Source organism: Tetrahymena thermophila, assembly GCF_000189635.1.
Source record: "Tetrahymena thermophila SB210 genomic scaffold scf_8254697, whole genome shotgun sequence".
Classification (NCBI taxonomy): Eukaryota; Ciliophora; class Oligohymenophorea; order Hymenostomatida; family Tetrahymenidae; genus Tetrahymena; species Tetrahymena thermophila.
Genome location: NW_002476463.1, coordinates 193,211 through 218,631, shown reverse-complemented (window position 1 = coordinate 218,631; position 25,421 = coordinate 193,211). Strand labels below are relative to the sequence as shown.

The 25,421-nt window shown below is 22.2% G+C and overlaps 10 protein-coding genes across 10 annotated transcripts; 2 read left to right on the top strand and 8 right to left on the bottom strand. All coding sequences in view use genetic code 6, as the record gives it.

Annotated features, from left to right (window-relative positions):
- Positions 1 to 796: 796 nt before the first annotated feature.
- TTHERM_00092810 (zinc finger, C2H2 type family protein) lies at positions 797 to 1,789 on the bottom strand (the record flags this gene model as incomplete). The annotated part of the gene is made up of 1 exon (XM_001012834.1): positions 797 to 1,789. The coding sequence occupies one exon, from the start codon at positions 1,787 to 1,789 to the stop codon at positions 797 to 799; it is 993 nt and encodes a 330-aa protein (XP_001012834.1).
- Positions 1,790 to 3,072: 1,283 nt separating this feature from the next.
- On the bottom strand, positions 3,073 to 3,794 carry TTHERM_000092809 (LITAF-like zinc ribbon domain protein). Its single transcript, XM_012796727.1, has one exon. The coding sequence runs from the start codon at positions 3,753 to 3,755 to the stop codon at positions 3,324 to 3,326; it is 432 nt and encodes a 143-aa protein (XP_012652181.1). The 5' UTR covers positions 3,756 to 3,794; the 3' UTR covers positions 3,073 to 3,323.
- Positions 3,795 to 5,208: 1,414 nt separating this feature from the next.
- Positions 5,209 to 6,063, bottom strand: TTHERM_000092808 (transmembrane protein, putative; the record flags this gene model as incomplete). Its single annotated transcript, XM_012796726.1, has 1 exon — positions 5,209 to 6,063. The coding sequence occupies one exon, from the start codon at positions 6,061 to 6,063 to the stop codon at positions 5,209 to 5,211; it is 855 nt and encodes a 284-aa protein (XP_012652180.1).
- A 1,637-nt stretch (positions 6,064 to 7,700) lies between these two features.
- Positions 7,701 to 9,722, top strand: TTHERM_00092840 (ubiquitin-activating enzyme E1; the record flags this gene model as incomplete). The annotated part of the gene is made up of 4 exons (XM_001012837.1): positions 7,701 to 8,166; positions 8,352 to 9,008; positions 9,064 to 9,209; positions 9,267 to 9,722. 4 exons carry the CDS (start codon positions 7,701 to 7,703, stop codon positions 9,720 to 9,722), a joined length of 1,725 nt encoding a protein of 574 aa, XP_001012837.1.
- A 974-nt stretch (positions 9,723 to 10,696) lies between these two features.
- TTHERM_00092850 (DNA replication licensing factor MCM4) lies at positions 10,697 to 13,655 on the bottom strand (the record flags this gene model as incomplete). The annotated part of the gene is made up of 4 exons (XM_001012838.1): positions 10,697 to 12,072; positions 12,221 to 12,749; positions 12,845 to 13,229; positions 13,378 to 13,655. The coding sequence occupies 4 exons, from the start codon at positions 13,653 to 13,655 to the stop codon at positions 10,697 to 10,699; spliced, it is 2,568 nt and encodes an 855-aa protein (XP_001012838.1).
- Positions 13,656 to 14,475: 820 nt separating this feature from the next.
- On the top strand, positions 14,476 to 16,791 carry TTHERM_00092860 (hypothetical protein; the record flags this gene model as incomplete). The annotated part of the gene is made up of 1 exon (XM_001012839.1): positions 14,476 to 16,791. One exon carries the CDS (start codon positions 14,476 to 14,478, stop codon positions 16,789 to 16,791), a length of 2,316 nt encoding a protein of 771 aa, XP_001012839.1.
- Positions 16,792 to 16,998: 207 nt separating this feature from the next.
- TTHERM_000092859 (hypothetical protein) lies at positions 16,999 to 19,199 on the bottom strand (the record flags this gene model as incomplete). The annotated part of the gene is made up of 3 exons (XM_012796725.1): positions 16,999 to 17,200; positions 17,257 to 17,487; positions 17,539 to 19,199. 3 exons carry the CDS (start codon positions 19,197 to 19,199, stop codon positions 16,999 to 17,001), a joined length of 2,094 nt encoding a protein of 697 aa, XP_012652179.1.
- A 1,091-nt stretch (positions 19,200 to 20,290) lies between these two features.
- TTHERM_000092858 (variant specific surface protein AS3, putative) lies at positions 20,291 to 21,379 on the bottom strand (the record flags this gene model as incomplete). The annotated part of the gene is made up of 1 exon (XM_012796724.1): positions 20,291 to 21,379. The coding sequence occupies exon 1, from the start codon at positions 21,344 to 21,346 to the stop codon at positions 20,291 to 20,293; it is 1,056 nt and encodes a 351-aa protein (XP_012652178.1). The 5' UTR covers positions 21,347 to 21,379.
- Positions 21,380 to 22,781: 1,402 nt separating this feature from the next.
- Positions 22,782 to 23,327, bottom strand: TTHERM_000092857 (emopamil-binding protein; the record flags this gene model as incomplete). The annotated part of the gene is made up of 1 exon (XM_012796723.1): positions 22,782 to 23,327. The coding sequence occupies one exon, from the start codon at positions 23,325 to 23,327 to the stop codon at positions 22,782 to 22,784; it is 546 nt and encodes a 181-aa protein (XP_012652177.1).
- A 979-nt stretch (positions 23,328 to 24,306) lies between these two features.
- On the bottom strand, positions 24,307 to 25,386 carry TTHERM_000092856 (hypothetical protein; the record flags this gene model as incomplete). The annotated part of the gene is made up of 3 exons (XM_012796722.1): positions 24,307 to 24,573; positions 24,804 to 24,943; positions 24,996 to 25,386. 3 exons carry the CDS (start codon positions 25,384 to 25,386, stop codon positions 24,307 to 24,309), a joined length of 798 nt encoding a protein of 265 aa, XP_012652176.1.
- Positions 25,387 to 25,421: the final 35 nt, after the last annotated feature.

Below are 25,421 nucleotides of genomic sequence, written 5' to 3'. Positions count from 1 at the left end.
ATGTTTAATATTAAAAAAATGTATTCATTATTATTTTTAAGTTATTCTTAAAATTGTTTTATGATTATTTTTTTTACACTTTAAATGGGTGTGAACTTCTAACATTTGATAAGAATTTGGAAACCTTTTTTGATTCTTAAAATTGATAAATTATTTTTGTTTTTAATGAAATAAATGTAAATAATAGTTAAAATATTTAAAGACTTTTATTCAATATAAAATAGAAAAAAAAAGCAAATTTAATTTCTATTTTTTAGTGATGATTTTTTTAAAAGATGAAATGAAAATTCAAGAAATTAAGAAACATAAAAATGATTATTAAATTTTTATTTATTTCTTTGAATTGCTGTTTAATATGTAAATTCGAACTAATCATAATAAATTACTTAAATTAACATAATATTTTATTGAATTAATATAAAATTTTAATTTCTAAAAATATAAATTAGTCCAATAGTTTAATCCTTTTACCCAATATATTTTTTTATGGAAAAAATTTAATTTATTTATGGTTATTATTAATTTGTTAAATAAAAGAATCTTTTTAAATTGATAAAAAGCTCTATATAATATGAATAATGAAAAACTATTTATCAATCAATCGAATAATAGGTAAAGAAGATGATTGCAATTAATATTGCTGCTTGATTTTAAAAATAGATTTTAAATACCACATTCTTTCTTATAATCTTGAGGAATCAACAAACAAATACTTCTTTTTAACTAAATTTTTAATATTTATTGATATTTATTTTTATTCATATTATTTTCATGAATTTAATTATTTTATCCTTGTTCAAACTGAAATTAATTAGCTCTTTTGTTGTTGATTAGGAAAGTTTTACAAATCATTAATAAGGGTTTATAAGCTTAAATGAAGGTCTTTGAAATATTCTATAAGTAACTCTTTAAGATCTTCAGTCAAAGTTTCTTTTATTAATACGTCATGAATTAAGTTAAAATCACAATTATCTTATTTGAGATCTTTTGAAATTTACAGTAAATTTTCATAGTCTTCGTTATGATAAGAGTAATAAATAATTATAAATGCCTCATTAAAAATTAATTCGTTTAATTACTTGAAAAATTCATAAACTTGATCATTTAGCCAATCTAAGCTATCTTCTATTTTAAATATATTTTTTAAATAATTAAAATAATCTATCATTTATTCTTTTGTAAGCACTTAGCATGAAATTGTTTAATGATTTCTGCATAAGTACCCTTCAGTGAACATGACATTCTATAATACAGAAATAAAATTCTCATTTTAAAAGATATTTAAAATTTAATATTTTTCATCAATATCATCAATCATTTCAAAATCATCAGGCAAATCAGGTTCTTGAATGGCTTTAGGAGGTCTTCCTTTTGGGGGTTTTTTTTCATTTGATTTATTTTAATTACAAGATTTTATAGTTTTCTACAAAGCTTCTTTAGTTTCTTAATCATGAGCTAATTTCATATGTGTTTTGAGAGAAGATATTGAGGAGCATTTTCTATTGCATTGTTTGCATATGGGCTTTTCAGTAACTTATTAATTCTCTTAGATTGAATGATGAGAAAATTTAATATGAGTATATAAGGCAGGAAATGAAGCGTATTTCTTATCTTTGCACATTGGGCATACAATTTATTTTTCATCTTTTAACTCACTTACGCTTCTTCTTTTAGTCTTTTTGATGGTAAATATGTTTTATTTTTCCTTGCTCAAACTATCAGAAGATTCAACAGAATCTGTTTGGTGAATTTTTTGATTTTAATTTGAGTTCTTTGTTTATTTTACCATTTTTATCTATAATTTTAAAGAAGTAGTTTGGCAAATTAGTTAATCAATTATTAAATATTGCAATCTAGAAAATATATCAAACAAAAAGTTATCATAATCTTATCTATCTATCAATCTATCTATACTTCAAACCTTTTATATTTCACAAAGGAACTTTTTATACGAGTAAATAAAAATCTTATATAAAATTTAATAATATTTTTCTATTTTAAGTAGATTAAAGATCCCTGATGAGATCAACCTGATTAGCAAAATACCTCCTTAGTGATAGTTATTCTAATAAAATTTATTTTCTTGCTAACAAATTCTTTGTTGTTTATTTGATGAAAGTTAATAAATTACAAAAAGCAAATAAGTTTTTCATTTAACTTATTCAAAATAAACTAATAAAAAGCCCATATTAAATTATTTTATTATTTTAAGAAATAATTTCTAAATTCAATTTTAGATTTTTATTTTATAAATTTATTTTCTTGAATTTAATATTTATATATTTTATGGGCTTTTTTTGTTTAGCTTTTAAATAAATAATATTTATAATATTAAATATAATTTGATTAAACATAGATTCATTTAAAGAAATCAAATTCATTAAATTTATTTTATAATTAATAAAAAATAATTTCCTTCAACTTACTTTGAAAACCAAAATTATTTATTTGTTTATTTATTTTTTAAAAAAAATAATTTTTGGAATTAATCAATTTTTTAATAAATTTAATACTAAAATATTAAATATTTTTTTTCTGATGTTCAAAATAATTTTTATTTAGATTAAAACGGCTAGAAATTATATTTAAATTTATCAACTTAAACTCTTAAAATGTATTTATATGAATGAAAATTGTATTATTATTATTTTAAGAAACAATCTCTAAATTAAATTATATTTTAGGTTTTATTTTTATTTTAAAAATTTATTTTCTTGAATTTAATATTTAAATATTTTATGAGTTTTTTTTGTTTAGCTTTTAAATAAATAATATTTATAATATTAAATATAATTTGATTTATAATAGATAGATTCACTTAAGAAATCAAATTCATTTTATAATTAATCAAAAATAATTTCATTCAACTTACTTTGAAAACCAAAATTATTTATTTTTTTATTTTTTTTAAAAAATATTTTTTTGAATTAATCAATTTTTTTTTCTGATTTTCAAAATAATTTTTATTTAGATTAAAACGGCTAGAAATTATATTTAAATTTATCAACTTAAAATGTATTTATATGAATGAAAATTGTGTTTTTAATCTTTCTAATAAAAAGTGTATTAATACTTTAATTTAAATATAATTACATTATTTAATTTTGAAAAGATATTTTTTTTTAAATGATTGTTTTTTGATAAGCAAATATTAATAAAATCTTTGAATATTAAAGCAAATAGATAGGGATGTATGTATATGTATGTATAGTAATCATTTTATTATTTAAGGCTTATTTTAAATGGATTAAACATTTAGTTATGATAGAAATGTATTAATATATCATAATCCTACTTGTTTTGATATTATCCAAACCAATAACTCATTATTTGTTGCAGTTGCATGGCTCATAGGTATCTTTTCTAATTACTAATCCACATTCAGGACAAGTATATACTTTATCTTTGCATCTATTACAGCAAAAAGGAATTAGACCAGGAATTACTGCTACACAACACCAAATAAAACAACAAAGATAAGTACCAGTTCCTGTTTTGTAAGTAAGAACTGGAGCATTCTCCTCTTTTTTACAATGGGAGCAATAAGCGGAAACAGGCTGATAATCTTTATGATTATCATGTCTTGCGGTTTAGATTTCAGGAGCTTTTAGACTGTTATTAGGTTATGGTTCAGACATTTATTTAGGTTTGTTTTGACTTAGTTAGATATTATTAGTGTTCTGATGTAATAATTAATTTTTTTTACTTTATAAAAATCTGGTTTTAGACAAATAAACACATAAATAAATAAGCATTTCAAACTGTTTTTAAAAAGTAAATCTGATTAAAAACGGATATTAATGTCTATTCATTAGAATAGTATTCTTTATTTATTGTAAAAATTTTTATATTTCTTTCTAAAATATTTAAAATTTAAAAATTTACTATTTTATAATTTAAATATCAAATTTAAACATTTAAAAGCCTATTCATTACCTTCAATAGTAATTATTAAGATTTTATTAACGTGTCTTTAATGAATCTATTTTAATATTAAGCGTTAGAGCATATTTTATATTGGTTTTTTTTTGTACCTAATCTTTTTTATTTTTTATTTAAAATATTTTAACTAATAAAATTTAGAAATTTATTTATTAAGTTTATAATTTAAAATTTAATTGAAACAATTTATAATTATACAATTTATAATAAAGTATAGAAAATATATGCTCATAAAATATAATTATCCTCTAAAGTTAAGATTAATTATTAATTAGATAAATGGTTTATAAATATTAAAATTCATCAATAATTAAATTTTTGATAAATACATGTTCCTGCATTTGAAATATCCCTAATCTTTAATTATATCATTATTAATTAGTAATATTTCATAAAATTATTATAATATTAATTAAAATTTTTATGTTTTATATCTTAATTATTCATTTTCTAAATATTAATTTTTAAAAGTTTTCTAAAATTAACTAAAATACAAACCATATTTATCCATTTAAATCCTTGTATAATCTAAAAAATTTTTTAATTTAGATAAATTAGAGTCTATATTTAACCATGATATTATATTTTAATAAAAAATTATTATTGAAAAAATCAATTTTATTTACTTTATTTTTTAAATTATAAGATAAAATGTTTTCAATAATGTTGAAAAATAAAATTGGATAATTTAAATTAATTAATTTATTTCAAATTGTTTATTGGAAGAAATAGAAATAAAATTTAAAATATTGAAATTTACTATTATTGGTGGAGGTGTGAACTTCTTATAAAAGAATATATGTATGTGCTTTGTTAATAAATCTACTCTCTTTTAAATTATCAATATAAATTTACTTATTTTAATTTTATTTGCTTTTTAGCTTAAATTGTTCATGAAGTTATTTAATTGTAAAATAAATTAGTTTTTAAAATTTATTTATAACACATGCAAATCAAATGAATAAACTGAGAATTTATATATATTACAATAAATAATAGAATTGGATAGAGGTGGATATATAGATATATAGATAGATATATGGATGAATTTGTATTAATTGTTTAGAGAAGTTAAGATATTTTGTATTGCAGACCTGCTTTTTATTTATTTATTTATTATACTAAATGTTGGTAATTCCTAATTAATTTTTATATTTATTTGAGTTACTTTTTGAACTAGGAAATTAAGAATTGTATTACAATTATTTGTAAATAATTTTGGTAGGTTTTGGCTTACTTAAAATATTTACAAATAATTTATAAATTTCAATCATCATTGACTTTGAACTTTTTTAAAATTTTTATGCTATTTATCAAGCTCTATGTTTTAGAAGGTATTTGCTTATTCTATACTGTCTCAGATTCTAAGGAATTTAAAGAAGATTCAGCAGGGTTTTTAAAGTTTTAAGAAGATAACTAAGGAGGTTTTTTTATAATTTTCTTGGTTTCATTTCTTTTTTTCCAATTTAAAGTAACTTAGCTTTCATCTACAAACTTAATATTTTCCATTTACTAAGCTTCTTTATCAAGATATACACAAATTTAGATATACTTTTTTTTGATATCCAAAAATCTTCTGCTTTCAGCTACTTCTAGATTATCAAAATCATCATTAAATTCAAATCTAATAACATAATGGATAGTGTTTTCTGTAAAAGTTTAAATGCCTTTTTTGACAACATAAAAATCCTTGAGACTGTGTAAATATCTGCCTTCAAGATGTCCTCTAAAGAATATGTTTTTATATTCTACATAAATAAGATCTTCGTTTTTATTTATCCTCAATTTTTCTTTCTTAGCAACGATGAGCATGATCATTCCGCTAATAAGTGTTAATAAACTAATAATCATCTTTGTAAAATATGTCAAGCCATCTATTTCATCAAGAAAAATATGCTTGTGCATCATTACTAACCCAATTATAGTAATTCCAATAACACTAAAAAGAAAACCTAAAGACCACAATCCAAGTGGAAACCTTTAGCAAACTAAAAAGGAAGCTTTATTTAAATCCTTAATAGTCTAAGCTTAAAACTAACGCCAAAAAGTTTACTTTTCATTCTTTCCGCATTCAAGTTTTTTCTTAGCCATCATCAGCATAAAAACTTTGCCAATTATCATCTTGTTTTAAATACTATGTGCTAACTATTCTATTAAAAAATTGTATTTTGTTTGCTTTAAAATTTATGTATTCTTTTACTTAATTATTATCTGACTGTAAAAAGTAATTAATTGTTTAGTGCTTTTAATGCTCCTTTTAAAAATCAAATAGAACATTAAATTTGTTTTGAAAAATAGAACATTTGCTTAAATTTCTACAGAAAAATAAGTGATGTGTCATTATTATATAAAATATGAATGAATGCTTGAGACATTTTTATAAATTTTAAACTGCATTCAAATGTACAAAAAGATGCATCTTATATGATGCAAATGTAAGTTATAATTTATAGTACTTTTGATAAAATATAATTTATATTTACTAAAAATGATAAAAATAGTTATTAAAAATTCAATGTCTGAAATAAAAACTATTCATTACAAAATTTTTTTTAGTTATAGAAAAAATAAATTTAATATCAGCATTAAAAAGTTATATTGGAACTTTGTAAAGCCATCTAAATTTCTAATAAATAAATAAATAACTCCATCTGATAATCTAATGGACTACTTATTAAAAAATGGTATCTATTTGGTATACACATAATAAACTAAAGTACCATATCTTTTAAATATTACTAATTTGTAAATGAGTTTTCATGACTAGTTTACAATAATTAAATTATTATATTTATATTACGTATTAATATTACTATAAATAAAAATTCCTTCATATTTTGATTGTATTCATTCTAACTAATTAATGCAATAATTAATTAATTAATAATTAAGCATATTTTTATTTAATAAGCTTGATAAAAGTTTTGCTTTAAAATTATTTTATCAATAGCAACCTTCACTTTTGACAAAAAATTTAATCTTTGATATTTATTTTAAATAAAAATATAGCTACCTTAAGTACTCTTCTATAATGAGAGTCTAAAAATAAATAAATTGTTTCTAAATTTTACTTTTGAAATTTTTTCCACCTTATTCTCAAATTATTCTTATAGACGATTATAGACGAGAGCCTACAGTAAATAATTTAGAATAAATATTACTATAAATGAATATAATTTAGATAAATACTAAAATTTATTTCATTCTAATATACACAATTTTTAATAAAGTAAATTTCGTATAAATAAATTTATTAATATTATTTTTCAAATTATCAGCTTTTCTTTCATAGCTTTAAAATAAAATTGATGCTATTAGAATTTTTTATAATTATGATTGAAAAAATAAGGTCTTAATTAGCTAAATTTATTTGAATGAAAACAAACTATTATTAAAAATATTATTTTAAGAAAGTCAAATATTAATTTTTTTAACTTTTAAGGTGTTTTAACAAGCAAAAAAAATTTATAATAAAGATATTTCTCTTAATAAAATATATTAAATGCAAACATTGATTAAATATTTATGAAAGGTTGAGTAAAAAAGTACCTTTTAAATTTAGTTTTGGTTAGTATATTTAAAGTCTTTTATTGGATAAAGATTTTATGAAAGTTATTAGAATTTGAAAGCTGATATGATAAAAAATATTGTGCAAATACTTTCTGATATTGTTTCTTTGTAAGATATTTTTAATTAATTTTTTGATTGATTAATTAATTATTCATAAGATATTTATATTAAAAGGAGATATTTATAAAATGGAAATAGAGGCTTAAAGGTCTGACAGAAGCTTGAAGCTAATTTATGGTGAAGAAGTTTACAATAAAATTATCTAATCAAATGTTTTAATTGGAGGAGCAGGTGGTGTTGGATGTGAAATAATTAAATCATTAAGTAAAACAGGATTTAGGAAATTTACAATGATCGATTTAGATACAATAGAGCTAACCAATTTAAATAGGCAATTCTATTTCAGAAAACATCATGTAGGAAAAGCTAAATCTGCTTGCGCTAAAGAAGGAGTACTATTAATTGAACCAAATATCTTGTAAGTAGATGCTATTTTAGGAAATATTTATGATCCAAAGTTTGATGATTTATTTTATAAATAATTTGATATTGCATTTTGTGCTTTTGATAACTAAGGAGCTAGAAGGCACTTTGGTAAGATGTGTACAGTGAATAACATTCCTATGGTAGAGGCTGGAACTTCTGCATTTAATGGTAATAATTAATTTTAACAATAAATTGAAAATTATTGTATTTTTCAAAGTCTACTCAATATTTTAACCCTTAAAAATTTAAAGAATATATTTTTCAAGTAAATTAGGAGTAAAATATAATTTTATTGCTTTGAAAATTTCAAATAAAATAAGAATTTTAATGTTTTAAAAAATTTATTCAAACAGGATAGACATAGACTAGAATAAAAGATTTATTTGAATGCAGAAATTGCACTCCAGAAGTCAAACAATAAACTAGCTTTAATGTTTGCTCAATTAGAACTAGACCTTCTGAACCTATTCACTGCATAGTTTGGGCTTCTAATATGTTTAATTTGATATTTGGGAACCAAGATGATTCAAATTTGTTGGAAAACTATATTTAAGATATTTTCAAAGAGGGAATCAAGAATGTCTAAGACCCAAAAGAAAAAGCTCTTCAGTTATTTGAAAAGATTTTCAACGAAGACATTTAAAAATGTGATGAAAAAGAAAGATTCCCAATTTCTTTTGAGCAATCTTTATAAATTGACAACAAAGAAGATGCTGTTTACTTTGATGAAAGAAATAATCGCAAATTGTTAGAAGACGAAAAAATCTTCACTATTAAGGAGTATGCACAGAAATTTATTTAAGCGTTTTTAGATGTATTTCATCATAGAAAAGAAGCTTTAGGAGAACTAAAATTTGATAAAGATGATTAACTGGCTTTGAAATTTGTCGCTGCAATCACTAATTTGCGTACATTTAATTTCCTTAATAAGGAAAATGAAAAGAATAAGTTGAGATATCTCTCAGAGCATAAAATAAAATAAATGGTTGGAAATATTATCCCTGCAATAGGTATTTATTTAATTTAAAAATATAAATAAATTATTAAATATCAATTAAACTATAGCATCAACAAACGCTATCGTTTCTGCTATCCAAGTAAATGAAGCAATTAAAATAATGAAAGGTTATGCCAAAACTAAGCCTTAACTATTCAGCGAGTATTTAGTCCAAAATGGTGATCAAAGCAAAATAACTCCAGCACAGTTATCTGTAAATTATCCATATTAAATAAGCACATTTTTTTAAACTATAAATTTAATTTAAAAGCTTCCACAATTATCTTGTCCTGTTTGCTCTCCAGCTAATTGCTACATAAACATAAAAGCAAATTGCACTCAAATAACTTTTGGATAGCTCAAATAAATTTTTGAAGAATAGTACTTAGCATATAATTAAATTATCAAAATAGATGATAAAGTATATTATGACCCTCATTAGATTAGTTTGAGAAAGATATTTGACAACTTACTACTAAAGAAAATTAGCGAACTTCCAAATTATAATTAAGACTACACTAAATTTAAGCTATTTAGCATTGATAATTAGATCACTTGGGAGTTCAATTTAATGCATGATAGCTCTTTATAAGGATAACAAGTAGTTTGTGATCAAAATAGTGACCCTACTAGAATAAAGTAGCAACAAATTCAATATATAAAACTAAAGCATGAGCAAACTTTTAAAGAAAAAATAGATATATTTAAGAGATATAAGTATATTTGAATTCATTCAAAAAGCAAACACTAATTACTTTATATTTTTTCAATTAAAAAGTATTTTTAAATTTAAATAGTTTTATTAGTAAATAAAATCGTATTAATTTCAATTGTAAACAATATCCTCTATATATTTATTGATAATTTTATTAAATTAAAAATTTTTAATAAAATTCATTTTAATCTCAGCTTTTTTATTTTTTAAGTAAACATTTTTACTAATATTTGAGATAAATGGGTTAAATTAAAATATTGTTGTGACTAATATTATGAATCAATAAGGAGCTATTTAATAGTTAATTTAGTATCAGTTAATGTTTGAAAATGGTTTTTTAAATTATTGAAAATATTTGATGAAAACTGACAGAATTACTAATTTAATAAAAGTTTATTTATTTTTGTTTTATTCTGTTCTGTGATATTACTTTTTATTAATACAATTAATTGGAAAAGAGAGAAGAATATGAAATAAATTTGTATTATCCTTTAAGCGAGTATCTTATTTATTTTTATAAAGATAAATTAAAATTTTTATATTATTGGATTAAGAACTTTAATCAAACAAATTAAATATAAAATAATCAAACTTTTTTGATGATAATTTGAAATATTATTTAGTAAAAAAATTGATGAAACTGATAGAATTATTAATTTAAGACAAGTATATATTTATGAATGTATTTATTTATTTTATTTGCAATATTATTATTTAGATTTATTTATTTATAAACATAAATGGAATAGTAAATATTAAATAAATTTCTCTTTAAATTTGGAAATTTATTAGTTGATTTATTTATTTGGTTATAGTATAAATATTTATTTATTTAACGATTTTGTTTGTTTGTTTATTTATTTATTTTTAGTTAGTTACTATTTTTATACCTTAATTAATTAAGATTATTTTAAAATTTAATTTAGTTATTACAGATAAATAACCTTTAGGAAAATGCTACTTATTTATTAATTTCTATTTATTTTTCAATAAGGGTAGATTTCTTATTTAGATGCATCGTAGAAAATCTTTTCATCATCTTGTAATTCTATAATGGCTCTGTCTAAAATAGGCGAACTGGTAATAATCTTAGACAAGTCTTAATTACCTTAAATGTGTTTCCATAATTGATCCTTGGTAATACTTTTATCCTTAGCAAGCTTAGATACTATTTTGAAGATAGCCTTTTTCTATTCATCAGTAATTTTAATTGAAGCAATTATTTATTAGCTGAAAACCTTATCAACATCATCATCGTCATCGATTCTTATTTTCTTCATTTGATTTTTGATTTCTCTTTTATCTTGTTTTTCCTTTAAGGGGGTAGTAGATTTTTATGCTTGTTATTCAGCAGCAATAGCTTTAGAAGCACTTCTGCTTTCTCTTTTGTTTTCAGTGACCTGGACTGGAGGTTGAACAGTTGTGTTAGTCTACTTTTTAACTGATTTTGGTTAGGTTTCCTTTTTATTGCCATTTTGTCTTCTATCTTATTTGTAATCTTCGTCTTCTTCATAAAATTCTTCTTCCTCAGGTCTAATTGCATCTTCTTTATTGAAAAGAGCATAGTTAAGAAGAGAAGTAGCAAGTCTGCAATCAGAAATTTCAATATTTTTAGATAAACGAAGTTTAGCAGATGCAGTTGCCAATCTGATAACAGTTTCAAGAGTTCTTGTTGTTACTGGAAGAACCTTAACACCACCGTTAGTAGTAGAATCCTAGAAGTTCTTTTATCTCAATTAATTGTAATACAAGTTAATATATTCGATGGACTCATCAGATAATTTGGGAGAGTTAAATGTCTTTTTGGCATAAGCAATGTATTTTTTTAAGAAATTTTAGTTTAATATTTCTTTCTTTTTATCTCCATGTAAAACTTTGTTATATTTTTCAAAGATAGCTTTGTTTTCGTTGGCGTCTCCTGCTACAGTGGGTTCTATTATGTATTCATCATTTTCGTCACCTTAGAATTGGGATAGCTAGTTTATAATTTCGTAGTTTTCGGGACGATAACGATGGTTACGAGTAACACGTTCAGCAATAAGACGATCAATATCGGGATCCTTTTCATCAAGGACGATGAATAACAAATCAAAACGAGAAAGAAGAGAATCAGGTAAACCAATATTCTTAGTGGGAGTCTAGTCTCTATGATATTCTCCGTAAATGGGATTAGCAGCAGCAAGGACAGAACAACGAGCATTTAAACTGCAGTGAATACCTGCTTTTGCAATAGTAACAGTTTATTATTCCATAACTTCGTGGATAGCAACTCTATCTTCTTCACTCATCTTATCAAATTCATCAATACAGACAACACCCTTATCAGCTAACACCATTGCACCAGCTTCCAAATGTCTTTCGCCTATTTACAAAAATAATTTATTAACAAAAATATATTTTTGATTGATAATTTTTAAATAGAATTTTTTTGCAAATTTTTTTGAATCTTTGCTTTTTCCTTTTTATTCTATTTTAGATTTTTGATAAGAAATTTAAAGATGAATATATACCTGTTTCTCTATCGGTTTTAACAGCAGCAGTAAGACCAACACCTGAAGAACCACGACCAGTAGTGTTTAAAGCTAATGGGGCAGTAGCAAGCATGTAACGAAGAACTTGGGATTTTGCAGTTGAAGGATCACCAATCATCATGATATTTATATCACCTCTTAAGTGAGTACCTTGTCCAACAGTTTTTTCAGTACCACCAAGTAATTAGAGCAACAATGCCTTTTTGATTTATTGGTGTCCATAAATAGAAGGAGCAATTGAGTTAACAAAAATATCAACGAGATCTTTTCTCTTTGAGATTTTCTTAATATATTAAAGATCTTCAGTTGTCAATTAAACATCATCATTTTCTTATGAAAGTTAGCCAATGCTTGTGCAAACTAAGACACTTCTCATAATACCAGTTGATTTGGTTTATTCACTTTTAATGCATTTATAAACACCATAAATTCTAACTCTATCTCCAGGTTTAACTGATCCAACTAAATCTTCTTCAAGCACAACATCAATGCTACGAGGTAATAAACCCTTTTTATTTTAAGTACATGGTAAGCATATATATAAAATTCAAACAAATTCAAAACAAAATCTATCTTAAAATTTAAATTCAAATAAAAAATTACATTAGGGGCATTTTCAGGAAGTTCCTAAACAATAATAGTCTAGAAGTCTTTGAATTTAGAATAGCCATACTCTAAGCTTAAGGGATGTTGTTCATGACTTTTGGGAATTGTATTATTTGGATTAAGAGATGTTGTGGCACCTAAATCATAAACATCTTCGTAATCTTTAATAGGACCACCTTGCAATATTTCTTCACAATAATGGACACTTCTAATTAACTTTGATCTATTGACTGACATTCTAGTTACAATACCATCGATGCAAACTAATTTATTTATGAGTGAACAGTTCAAACCTCTAGGAGTTACATGGTTTCTACCCATATTTCCATTAAAAGCAATTTGATAAACTTTAACTTTTTCAGTGATATCTTACATCTTTTTCCTATTATGAACAAAAAAAAGTTAGAAATTCAGATTCATTATTTCTTTTTTGAATGCATCAAGGTTTAAAGAAAACAAAAATGAATAAATCAAATCTTCTATAAAATTAGTAAACACATTTAAAAGTAAATAAAAACTAATAAAATTACTTTTTCACAAGCCCGTCATGGTCAATATTATCGATAATTTTATTGAGAGTTCCTCTAAGGGCAGAGATTGCCTTTTAAGGGTAACTAATGATATCATCAGCTATTTAAGGGTTGTGATTCTAACGAATATCATCTAAATTGATCACTAAACGTGTCTCATTATTGGTTAACATTCTATTAATGGCATCTGTATTAGTGGAGTTTGCTAAATATTGTCCAAAGAAGTTCTGGTGCTCTTACCAGCGAGTGTCAATTTGATTAGTATTTTCTATTTCCATCTTTATTTATTACAATTTATATCTTGCTATTGATTTTATATGTCTTTAATAAGATATTTCTTTGTTTTTTCTTTTTAAAATCTTTAATTTTTTAATTAATTTATTGTCTAATTATTATCTTATTTATTAATTTAGATTTTTTGTGTGTGCTTTGTAACATACATATCTTTTTTAATTAAATGCAATCATTCTCCTTAATTTTATTATTGATAACTTACTATTTATTTTGGAGGCAAATGATGTCTATACGGCGGGTTTTTAACTAAATATTCTATATATTTGGAGGTAATTTATCAAAATTCAAATTATTTGAGGAAATATTAAATTTTTGAATTTGCAGTATTGTCACTAAATTATTACCAAATCCTACTTATCCTATTCATATTAATTAACGATAATCTTAATTTTAATTTAAATATCTTTTCTCCATTTCATAAGACTTTATCTTGTAAAGACACGATCTAACCTAGCAAAACATAAATTTAAATTATAATTTAAAATTTTTAAAAAAATTACATTTGAATACTACATTTATAGTTGATTTTCAAAATAAATTACTTTATTAAATATTAAAGCGCAAAATAATTAAATAATTAGTGTATTGTTAATTAATTTATACAAATTTTTAATTTTCAAAATACAAGATATTTTTATAATAAAATAATGAAATAATCTATTTTTTTTTATTTTTAATTGTATCTTTTTAGTGATTTTTTATTCAACCAAATTAAAAAAAATTTAATTCATTTAATCTTAATCTTAATTTTTAAGTTTATAAAATATATAGATTTGACAGCTAGTAGTTAGTTAGTATTTAGTAATGAGTAGATAAAATTAATCATAAGAAGAAATTTTGAGAACTTAGGCAGATGAGAGAATTAAAGAGTTTTCAAATATTCTAAAAGATATGGCTGAAGGCTCATCAAATGTAGCTAATAAGATTATAAGCATTTGTGAGTAGCTTTATTACTTGGAAAAGTTTTTCTAAAAAATAAAACAGCCAAAAAGTGATGAGATTAGCTGCTAATCTAATTTTACATTGTTTTAAAATTTTATGATGTAAAAGAGCAAAGAAAATGAAGAAAGAACATAAAATTGCAAAACTTTGTTTGAGCTCAAACTCGATTTCAGCTTTTCTAATATAACTGATAGCTCTTGTGAGGGTTTAGGGATAGCTCTTACTTACTTTAATAAACTTAAGTCTTTATAGCTAGGTTTTGAAAAATGCAAGATAAAAGATCTTGGTATAATTGGTATAGCTAAGGGAATATCATATTGTTAAAATATTTCTTAACTTTAATTGAATTTTTGCAAAAATAATATTGGTTAAATTGGCGCGATAGGTTTTTGCTAAGAGATATAGTAGTGTGAGAAGCTTATAAAATTACAATTGGATTTTAACCAAAATACTATTGGTGAAGAAGGAGGATTACAACTAGGTGCTTGCTTATCTAAATTAAATAATTTAATGATCTTAAATCTTGCATTAAGCAATAACAGTATAGGAGATATAGGTGTAGAGGGATTAGGAGAAGGAATTTAAACTCTTCAATAACTTCTGCTTTTGGAAGTAAATTTAGAAAATAATTAAATAGGAAATAATGGAGCCTTTAGTTTTGGTAAAGGATTAGAAAGCACCTCTTCAAAAATATAAAAATTATTACTTAATTTAAGTTAAAACTCTATTAGAGAGTAAGGAGCTGTTCAAATTGGAGTAGGAATATCAAACAGAAGTAACATCATATCTTGTATAGTTGATTTAAGTTATAATGAAATAGGAGATGAAGGAGCTATCTCTACTATCTAGTTTCTAGTTCAATCCAAAAACATTTAATTTTGTCAATTAGGATTAATTTCTAATAAAATTGGGGATAATTCAGCTATTGAAATTGGAAAGAGTTTATCAAATTTAGCTAGTTTAAAGCATCTGGACTTAGATTTATAAGGCAACAATATTTGCAACGAAGGATGCAAGTAAATTGGTATTGGGTTATCTAATTGTACTTCAATTTAAAGCTTAAAGCTAAACTTTTAGTCTAATTAAATAGAGGATAATGGGATTTCTGGTTTCGGATTAGGAATTTCCACAAGAAATAAGCTTTAAACAATTTATATTAATTTTTCTAATAATAGAATAACTTCGTAATCCCTGTCTGATTTGAAATTTAATAATTGCACTTAGCTTGTAAGTCTTACAATCAATATGGAATAAAATTAGATAGATAACTTAGAATCATTTATAATTAACATTCAAGATTGTGAATATTTATAAAATCTAAGTATTTTCTTCCAAAAAAACATGATTAATGGAATAGGTTTATAAATGTTAGGAGAATGTCTTTCTAATTTCTTAGATCTTTAATAATTAGCAATATCATTAGAAAATAATTAAATAGAAGACTAGTCTATGGAGGGCTTAGGAATTGGTTTAAAAACTCTTTAAAATATTAAAGAGTTATCTTTAGGGCTATCTTTTAATAAATGTGGTGACAAAATCTGTAGCTCATTAGCAAACGGAATAAAGAATATGAAGTAACTAAGTAAAATATAAATAGGAATGAGTTATAACTAAATTACAGATAGTGGTTATAGCTAAATAATTAGCTCTATCTCAAATTGCGAGCAACTGGAATCAGTTTCATTAGATTTTACTAATAATGATATAGGAAATAAAGGAATTGAATTATTTTCTTTTTATATTTCAAAATGCTAAATGATAAATAGTTTAGTTATTGCATTATCTAAAAATAAGATCAGTGATGAAGGTGTTATAAATTTTACAAACTACCTAAATTTATGCACTCATTTAGATAAAATTTATTTAAATTTCACTGATAATAAAATTACGAATCTAGGAGGATCTAAACTTATTATGCAGATTTCAAAATGTGAAAATATCAAAGAAGTAGACTTGCTTTTAGAGAACAATCAAATTGATAATATTGAAATAGGATATTTATATTTAAATATAAATGATCCAAGATCGATATCAGTAGATATAGCATCTGAAGAAAACTGGAAGTATTGGATTTAAAAGTCGAATCATTAACTTTTTAATTTCATTGCGTTTAATAAACTATTTAGCAAGATATTGCTGAATTCTTTTTAGCAATCTTATCTAGATTTGATTTAATGATAAATTAGTTATTATCTAAAATTCATAATCAATTTTGCAATAAGTTTTATTATTAACTTAGATAGAATTACAGTGAGGAATAAATGTAAAAATAGAAAATATTTAATAAAATTTAATGAAAATTTCAAAATAGATTATTTTAATTTTAAATTAGAATTAACAAGATAATTTATTTGAGTTAAAAAATAAATATTTTTTTCAATAAAATCAACTATTCTGCTTTAAAATATTATCTCCTTTTACAAATTAATATAAATTTATTTCTTTTCTTCTTTAATCAATTTAGTCTCTCTATTCTTGTGATTTCTAATTAAAATCTGTTAGTAGCTACTTTTACTATTTCATTCTTAATATTTTTAATTAAATTTAGTTGTATATTTAAGATTCTTTCATCTTCTCATTTATTTTACTAAGAATTCATTTATTTTAAAATTAATTTTAATTTAAAAAAAATATTAAATTTACCTTTTTATTTATTTGCTTTCATTTTGAATCTTTTAGCATTCCTCTAAAATATAGTTTATGTTGTCTCTAAACTTTTAATGATCTTTTTCTATAATGCTATCTGGTTATATTTACTGTTTTTGACTGAGAAAAGAGCCCTCAGTGTATAGTCTTTTACATTAATTAAAATAAACTGGATTCGTTTATTAAAATATTTTTTCAGAGTTTTTTCTGCTTAATTCCAATTTTTCCCTAAATAATTTTTAACAAATTCATTTAAATGGATATATGGAATTATTATACATATTTGTAGATGTGGTGTAAATGGAGTTAGTTCTACTATTTTTTAAGCTTTAAAAATATGGAGAAGACTTTGTTGATTACTCTAAAGAATTGTTTCTTGATGTTTCAAATCCTATTTTTTTTAAAGGCATTTATTTTTCATTGCTATTTCTTGTTGATTGTGATCCATCAATAAATTTCTTCTCATAAGATTTAAAAAAATTAGTGTTATTTAATTATAAATTAAATTCTTTTATCTTTTTTTTATTTTCTTGTGGCTAATTAAAATACTAGTTAGCTATTTGCAAATTTTATTGAGGTTTAACTTCTAATTTATTAATTTGTCTTAAATTTTAATCATTATAAAAATCATTGTCATAATTATTTTAAAAATCTTCATTTTATTCTTCTTTAAAGTCATTTTTAATTAAAAATTTATTTATTGAAGTAATTTAATTCATTCTTGGACTTTCTTCAACTTTTTAACAATCTTAAAATAACATTAATTATTTTTTGTCTTATAGAATTTCAATTTAACTATTTTATTATTCAACAACAATAGATTCTTAATGCTTAATCTTTTACTAAGGTTTTTTAAGATTGTTGCTAATAGTGTCTGCAATTTTCCTCTAAGTTTACAGCTAATTTTCATAATTCACTTGAGTTTTTATGTAATTTTTAAGTAGATCATCTTATTTCAATGATATTTTCTTTCTGCTAAACACTCCCTGGAATCGCGAATAATCTTCTTAAGGATCAGCAAGAGATTTAAAATATTCATCGAGTTTATTAACACTTTCTTAGACTGTTTGATATTTTTTTTCTGTTTTAATTTTATTTTCTATTTAATCCAACTAAGAGGTTTTGAGTATTTTTATATAATAAGGTTCACTCCACAGTTCATTAGTATACATCAATCCTCTTTTATTCTATTTTTTCTTTACATGTTAAATTTACCCTGAATTAGCCTTCAAGATATCAAAATCATTTTATTATTTTTGCTAATCATTTTAATGAAATGCTTAATATGTCATTTTTCTTTCTTGCATTTGAGGTTAAAGTCTTAGTAGCTAAACTTCTTTAAACATTTGTCCATAATAACGCATAATTTCTTATTTTTTGAGATGCTTAATGCGAGTTTAGTTATAATTAATTTGTTAAACATCTTTATTCTTGGGGCTAAGTGTTTATTATAGCAATTGGTTATTTATTTGTCTGTAAAGATTAGACTTTCTAGGACTGCTTTAGAGTGAGCTAAATTAGCAGCTTAGTTTTATCTATTAAGTGTGTTATTTTTGGGATAAATCATATTCTCTAGCTAAATTATTGTTAATAGTAGAAGTAATTGGCAAAAAACTATCTTAAGATAAATTTTGTTAAGCTAATTAGTGTTATTCTTTTTAGAAATCTTCTTATGTTTGTAAGCTCATGCTCGAGCTGAGTTAATCTTTATTTTGAGATTAACTCAGTCTTTATATTATCGGTTAGTTAGCTTCATGGTTAGACTCTTTCATATGATTATCAGTACAAATTAAGCCTGTTTTTAATTCACAGCTATCATGTCTTTTGCTAATACTTTCTAGAATACTTTTTCTTTGTGCAGGTATCATAAAATTCTAATTATTAACAGGACTGTTAATATATAAAGATTTCCTATGAATCGAAAATTTCCTATCAGCCATAATTTAGGTTAAATTAAATTCAAAATAGTCCTTGGTTGAGTAAAAGCTCTTAAAATTTAATAGAATATACCAATAAGAAATTCAATTAAATGCTTATAAAATTCTAATTTTTTTTAGCTTTTTGAATAATATGAAAAACTTCCAAAAATTATTCATTTAAATTAAATTTTTATTTTAAAAATCTAAAATTATTTTTTAACTGCAGTAACTTAAAAATAATAAATTTCAAGTAGTCATGTTTTAATCTTACAGGAAGGAAAAGGATATAATAAGAAAAAACATAATTTAATTCTTTAGACATATTATCTTGTTAAAATAAAATAAGCTCTTTAACACATATATTTTTAAAATAAATAATTAAATATGAATAAATTTTATTATTTTGTACATTTAAAGATTAAAGAAAGTAAAAATCTTTTCATTCAATCAATATTTTATAATATAAAAATATTTAAAAAGAATAGAATATTAGGTACTCGCTACTTTCTGTTTATAAGATTTTCAATGATAAAAATACTATTCTAAAGATTCATCTAATTAAAAAAAAATCTTTAATCCCAACAATTTAAATAAATAAATAAATAAATAAATAATTTTTTTGAAACTCTCTTTTTTATTTTTGTTTAATTTCATAAGAAAGAAACTTTTAAATTTTAAGTATTGATTTATTTTAATCATTTGAAATGCTAAAAGCATTTATAAAATGTATTTTTTTCTGTATTTAATGATTTTAAGGGTTTTTTATAATTTTTATTAAATCAAAAAAAATCAAAAATTTTTTCAAATATAAATCTATGTATGAACTTAAGATAATGTTAAAATGATTATTGATAGATATTTTTTTAAATATTTAAATGATTAAAAAGTAAATTTGCATATCTTAAATTAAAATTTCTGATGATAATATTTTATTTATTACTTACATTTTCAAAATAACTAAATTAAAAATTTTCAGAAATAATTTTAGAATTATTATGAAAGTAGAAATACTATTCAGTCAATTATATCATGCATGGCTTAATATATACTAAAAAGAAGGATATTTATTTAATTATTTTTTATAAAATTCTTATTTTTATTTAGATTAATTTTCAAAGAGTTGCAATTATAATAATCAATAGCAAAATTGTATTCAAAGTCTCTAAAAGAGAAGTTTTTTATTATTAGACTGTTCTCCAATCCAATTTTATTTATTATAAACACTATCCTTTAACAGGTTATGAACCATCTGAGCACTCATAACAAATTTTAAAACTTCCATTCATTGAGCACTTACTGCAGTTAGTTTAGCATTTAAAACACTATTAATATAAAATACCACTTTTTGAGTATGTCATTAAAGAATATCCTTAAAAGCATTCTTAGCACTAATTTTAATTGCTGCAGACTCTACAGTTTTCAAGTGTGCACTTTTAACATTAACCTAATTTATCAGGGTAAAACATATTTTTGTTCTTAAAATCACTAACGCAGTTGACACATTTTAGTTATTTTGTATCCGTTTAGCACGCTTACTCACAATTAGGAGGATTTTGAATACATTATTTATTACCATAATCATAAAAATATCCCTTATTACATTTATCACAAGTATCAGCTTTTGAACAATTTAAACAATTATTAATGCATTAAACACAATTTTAACTTGAATCTAAGAAAAAAGATGGTTTGCACATTTTACAAGTGCTTATTGTGTCTTATTAGCAGCAATTAGGAATACCATTACTCTAACAACTGTAGCATTAATTACTGTAAACAAAATAATCATTTTAGCACATAAGACAAGAATAAGCATCTTTACATTACAAGCAAAATTCGCCACATTATATACATTAGTTATTGATCGCATCTAAGTAATAACCAGGAGAACATTCTATGATAGTTAATTTATCTAATAATTTGCAGGTATGTACTGATTTGCCAAAAACTTCTTTACAATTTTTGCATTAGCCTGAATTAAGATAGAATCCATCCAAACAAGAAAGACATTAATCATTTTGGCACAATCTACAGCCATTAATTGAATACTTACAAAGAGGGCCTGTACCATCAATATCTGTAAATTGAGCATAGAATTTGCATTAGTCTTAATAAGGTTAATCAGCCGAAATCTAAGCTACTGCTAAAGCTAATAGTAAAATAATCATTTGCAATTTTATAATTTTTTTAATTAGTAAATTTATGATTAGAAAGCAATATACTAAATCAAGTTTGGTGAGATTTATAAAAATTGGAGACTATATTTTACTTGATAAAGATACTGATTACATTAATTTTTTTTTTTTCACTCAAATTTTTATCTGACCATTTTTTATCAAATGTTTCTTTCTTCTTTTAAATTTAAGTTGTCAAGTAAAATTTAACAATTATAAATTTATTTAATATTTTACTTAATTTCAATTAAAAAATATTTTTTCGATCTTTACAAAAATAATTTTTATTATAAAATGTTAATTTAATATTTTTATTTTTCTTTAAAAAATTTAAAAAAGTTAAGATGAATAAACTACAATTATTTGAACAAATTCTATCTTATAAAATATTAAAATTTGATTTCCTCCATTAAATTAATTTATTTTTAAGATTAATCTTTTCATAATTAAATTTATAGTAGAATAAAATATAATTTAAGTTCTACAACATTATTTATTAAGCTAATTTATTACTCTAAAAATTTTAAATAATTCTATTCAATTTCATTTTTAAAATAAATTTAATTGAAAGCTTTATAACTAAATATTAATATTTTAATAAATAATTTTACGACAACAACAATAATAATTTTGTTTCAAAATATTTATAATAATTTTATCTTTAATTATTAATATATTAAAATAGATTTATTAAATTTAATTGCAGACTGTATTTATTTGTTATCGTTTTTAAAAATTACATATTTTAAACATATAAGATATTTTTATATCCAAAAAAGTAAAAATCTTAACAGGTTAGTTGGCATAATTGCTTTAGAAATTTAACTCTACCTTATAAACTTCTATGAATAATTGAGAATTTGAACTTTCTTATCTTTATTAAAAATTTGAATAAAGAAATGAAAATTAGCAAAAAATATGCTTAGTAAATATCTTTTACTTTTGACTAAAATCTAAAACGAAGATTACTATTTATCAGAAATATTGAAAGAAAAAATTTTTAGATTTAATTAACTTAAAAAGTAGAAGTTAATGAACAGCCAATTATTTTATTTAAATATAAAAAAATCAAATGAAATTTATAAATGAGTGAATTTGAGCATTTCTTATATCAATACTTCAAAAAATTTATCTGTTTAAGTAATTTTATAAAAAATGAATTAAATTAATTAAAATATATCAAAATATCTAAGAAATAGTTAAAAAAACTAAAATAATTTATTTATATGATATCAAAATAATTCTAAAGTTTGAAATTTATCATTGAATAAATATATTCTTAAGAGGTAAATATATATTGATTGCATGCATTAAAAAAAATATTTTATATTTTAAATGACAAACAATGATAAAGAATAATAATCTAAGTTATAATTTATATCACATTTTTATAATTATATCTTGTTACTAAGCCTACTTATTAAATATATCAACTTTATTTAATTTTTTCTCTTTACTTTTCTGGCTATTATGTCTTTTATGTTAATAGTTGTTAGGAAATCCTCTTGCTTATGCTGATGCAGTTAATTAAAGGCACAAAAATCCAAAAGCCATTTGGAATAATGTATAAGAAAATAAATTCTACATAATTTTTTACAGGCAAGCAATGAGGTAATCCATATTAAAAGTAAAGAACTGTTTTCCAAAAAGTGAAAGCATTAACAAGAATAGCTAAGAAAGTACCACCAAGTTATGTTTTTTGGCATTTTGAAAAGAGCAGACATAAAGCAACCACATTTATGAAACATTCATAGAGATTAAGTATAGATTAATTAAAAACAAATTAGTCACTTAAATCAGAATAAAGCTTGTCAATCTCAATGTACAGTGCATATGGTTTCCAAAATACGTGGAGATCTCCTCCTGGGAATGTACGTGGTCTTAAGAGGACAAAAGAAGCATCCCATATACAGATAACTGTAGATAAAAAGAGCCAAAGCTTTGTGAAAGTTGGAACAAAGTTAAATGTAGTCATTTACTTCAAATTTTTGTTTTTTGCTAATTTAATTATTATTTTTTTAAGAAATTATTTAGGTCATCAAAAAAAGCATCTAATTTTTCAAATTAAATCTTTGATTTATAATAAAAAGATATTTTTTAGGTATCCTCTCTCTCTCATATAATATTATTTATTTTATGATTCCAACAAAAACTTACGTATAAGCTTTGACTGTATCCACTATTTTTCAATTTATTAATTAATCTTTATAATATTATTTTGACTGTATCTTTTTTAATTACCTCAATTTGATTAATAATTAATATTTGTAAACATGAATAGTATTTTTCTCATTTTTGTTAATAAGCTACTCTCTAAAAGGATCAAAACAAAATTGAGTAAAAAAGAATATTCAAGAAATTATTAATATTTTTTAACAAATTAAAATGATTAAACTTCTAAAATTAAACATTTATTTTATTTTTAGAAATATTTAGCTGCCTATCTTAGATATAAATAAAATACAAATCTTTTATCTTCATAGTTGTAAATTTCGAAGAAATTCACCAATTTATAAAAGAATTTTTAATAATATTATTTGATGAGAAGTAAGTAATCAAAATCGAATTTAGTTTTTATTTTGAAAGATTGTTAATTAAAAAAAATAATTACTTTAATATTAAATAAATTAAAGATAGAAAAAAACTGTTTAGAATAGATTATTTAATATAGAATGTAAAAATATTTAAATCATTAGATATTCTATCTATCTTTCTTTCATTAAAAAATTTTTAAAATATGAAAATGAAATTATTTTTATAAAATTTTTAAAATTATTAATTTAGAAAAATAATAGTTTATTTTAATAAATGAAATAGTTTTGAAATAATTAATTCTAAGCAAATAATAGAAAATTTAAAATGAGCATCTACTAATTTAATTTAAATTAATATTATTTTATTGAGCTAAAAATAAATTTACTTAAATAAACTAGAAAAATGTAAGATTCTAAAACTCAAATAAGGATATTTATTAGTATTGTTAATACGATTACTAAAAAGGTCGTTAAAATTTCTCCATTCTAAGGTTAAATAGGATTCCATGTAAATGATAATTATTACAAGCATTAGCCATTGACTGGCTAGGTTCCATCAGCACATTAATAGCAAACTTTTATATTTCCTTACATTTAGCATCTGCTGCAGTTTGTTTAGCATTTATAACATTATTAATAATTATTACCATTTAAAGTATATGACATCAAAGTATATCCTTAAATACACTATTGACATTAATATAGATTACTACAAATACTGCAATTCTACAATTAGCAAATTTAGCATTAGCCGTTTTTATTTGGGTAAAACATATTATTATGAACCATATCGCTTACACAGTTAACACATTTAAGTTGATTTGAAACTAGGTTTTAGGTTATACATGCTTGCTAGCAATTTAAAGGATTTGGAACGCATAAATTTTGATTTAAATCATAAAAATACCCATCTTTACATTAATCACATTAGTTTCCTCTGGAACATATTAAGCAATTTTGAATACATTATAAGCATTAATTGCTAGATGCCAAATAATAAGATTATATACACGTTTAGCAGTTGTTAGAAAAATCTTAATAGCAACAGCCTTAGATACTATTATTAGTCTAACATGGTATACATTAATACTAAAATAAATAATAATTACTTTAGCAGAGGTTGCAAGTATAACTATCTGTACATTACTAACAATTACTTCCACAAGGAGAACATTGTTAAGTTTATGTGTTTAAATAATAACCTGAAACACATGAATTAATATAAATTGCATTTTAGCCATTAAAAGTGCATGTTGCTACAGTTTATCCAAATATATCGCTGCAAGATTAACATTAATTTAAAGAATTCAAATAAAATCCGTCTAAACATTTAACGCAAGTTCCACCACTACACAATCTACAGCCGTTTAATGTATACTTACAAAGTTGACCTGTCCCATTGACATCAAGTGTATCAGCATACGCTTAACAATAACTGAAAACTGCTTAGGCTTATAGTATCTAAATTTGTAGTAAAATTGTTAAAAAAGCTATAATCATGATTTTATTGCTAATCTCTATTTTAATTATTACAA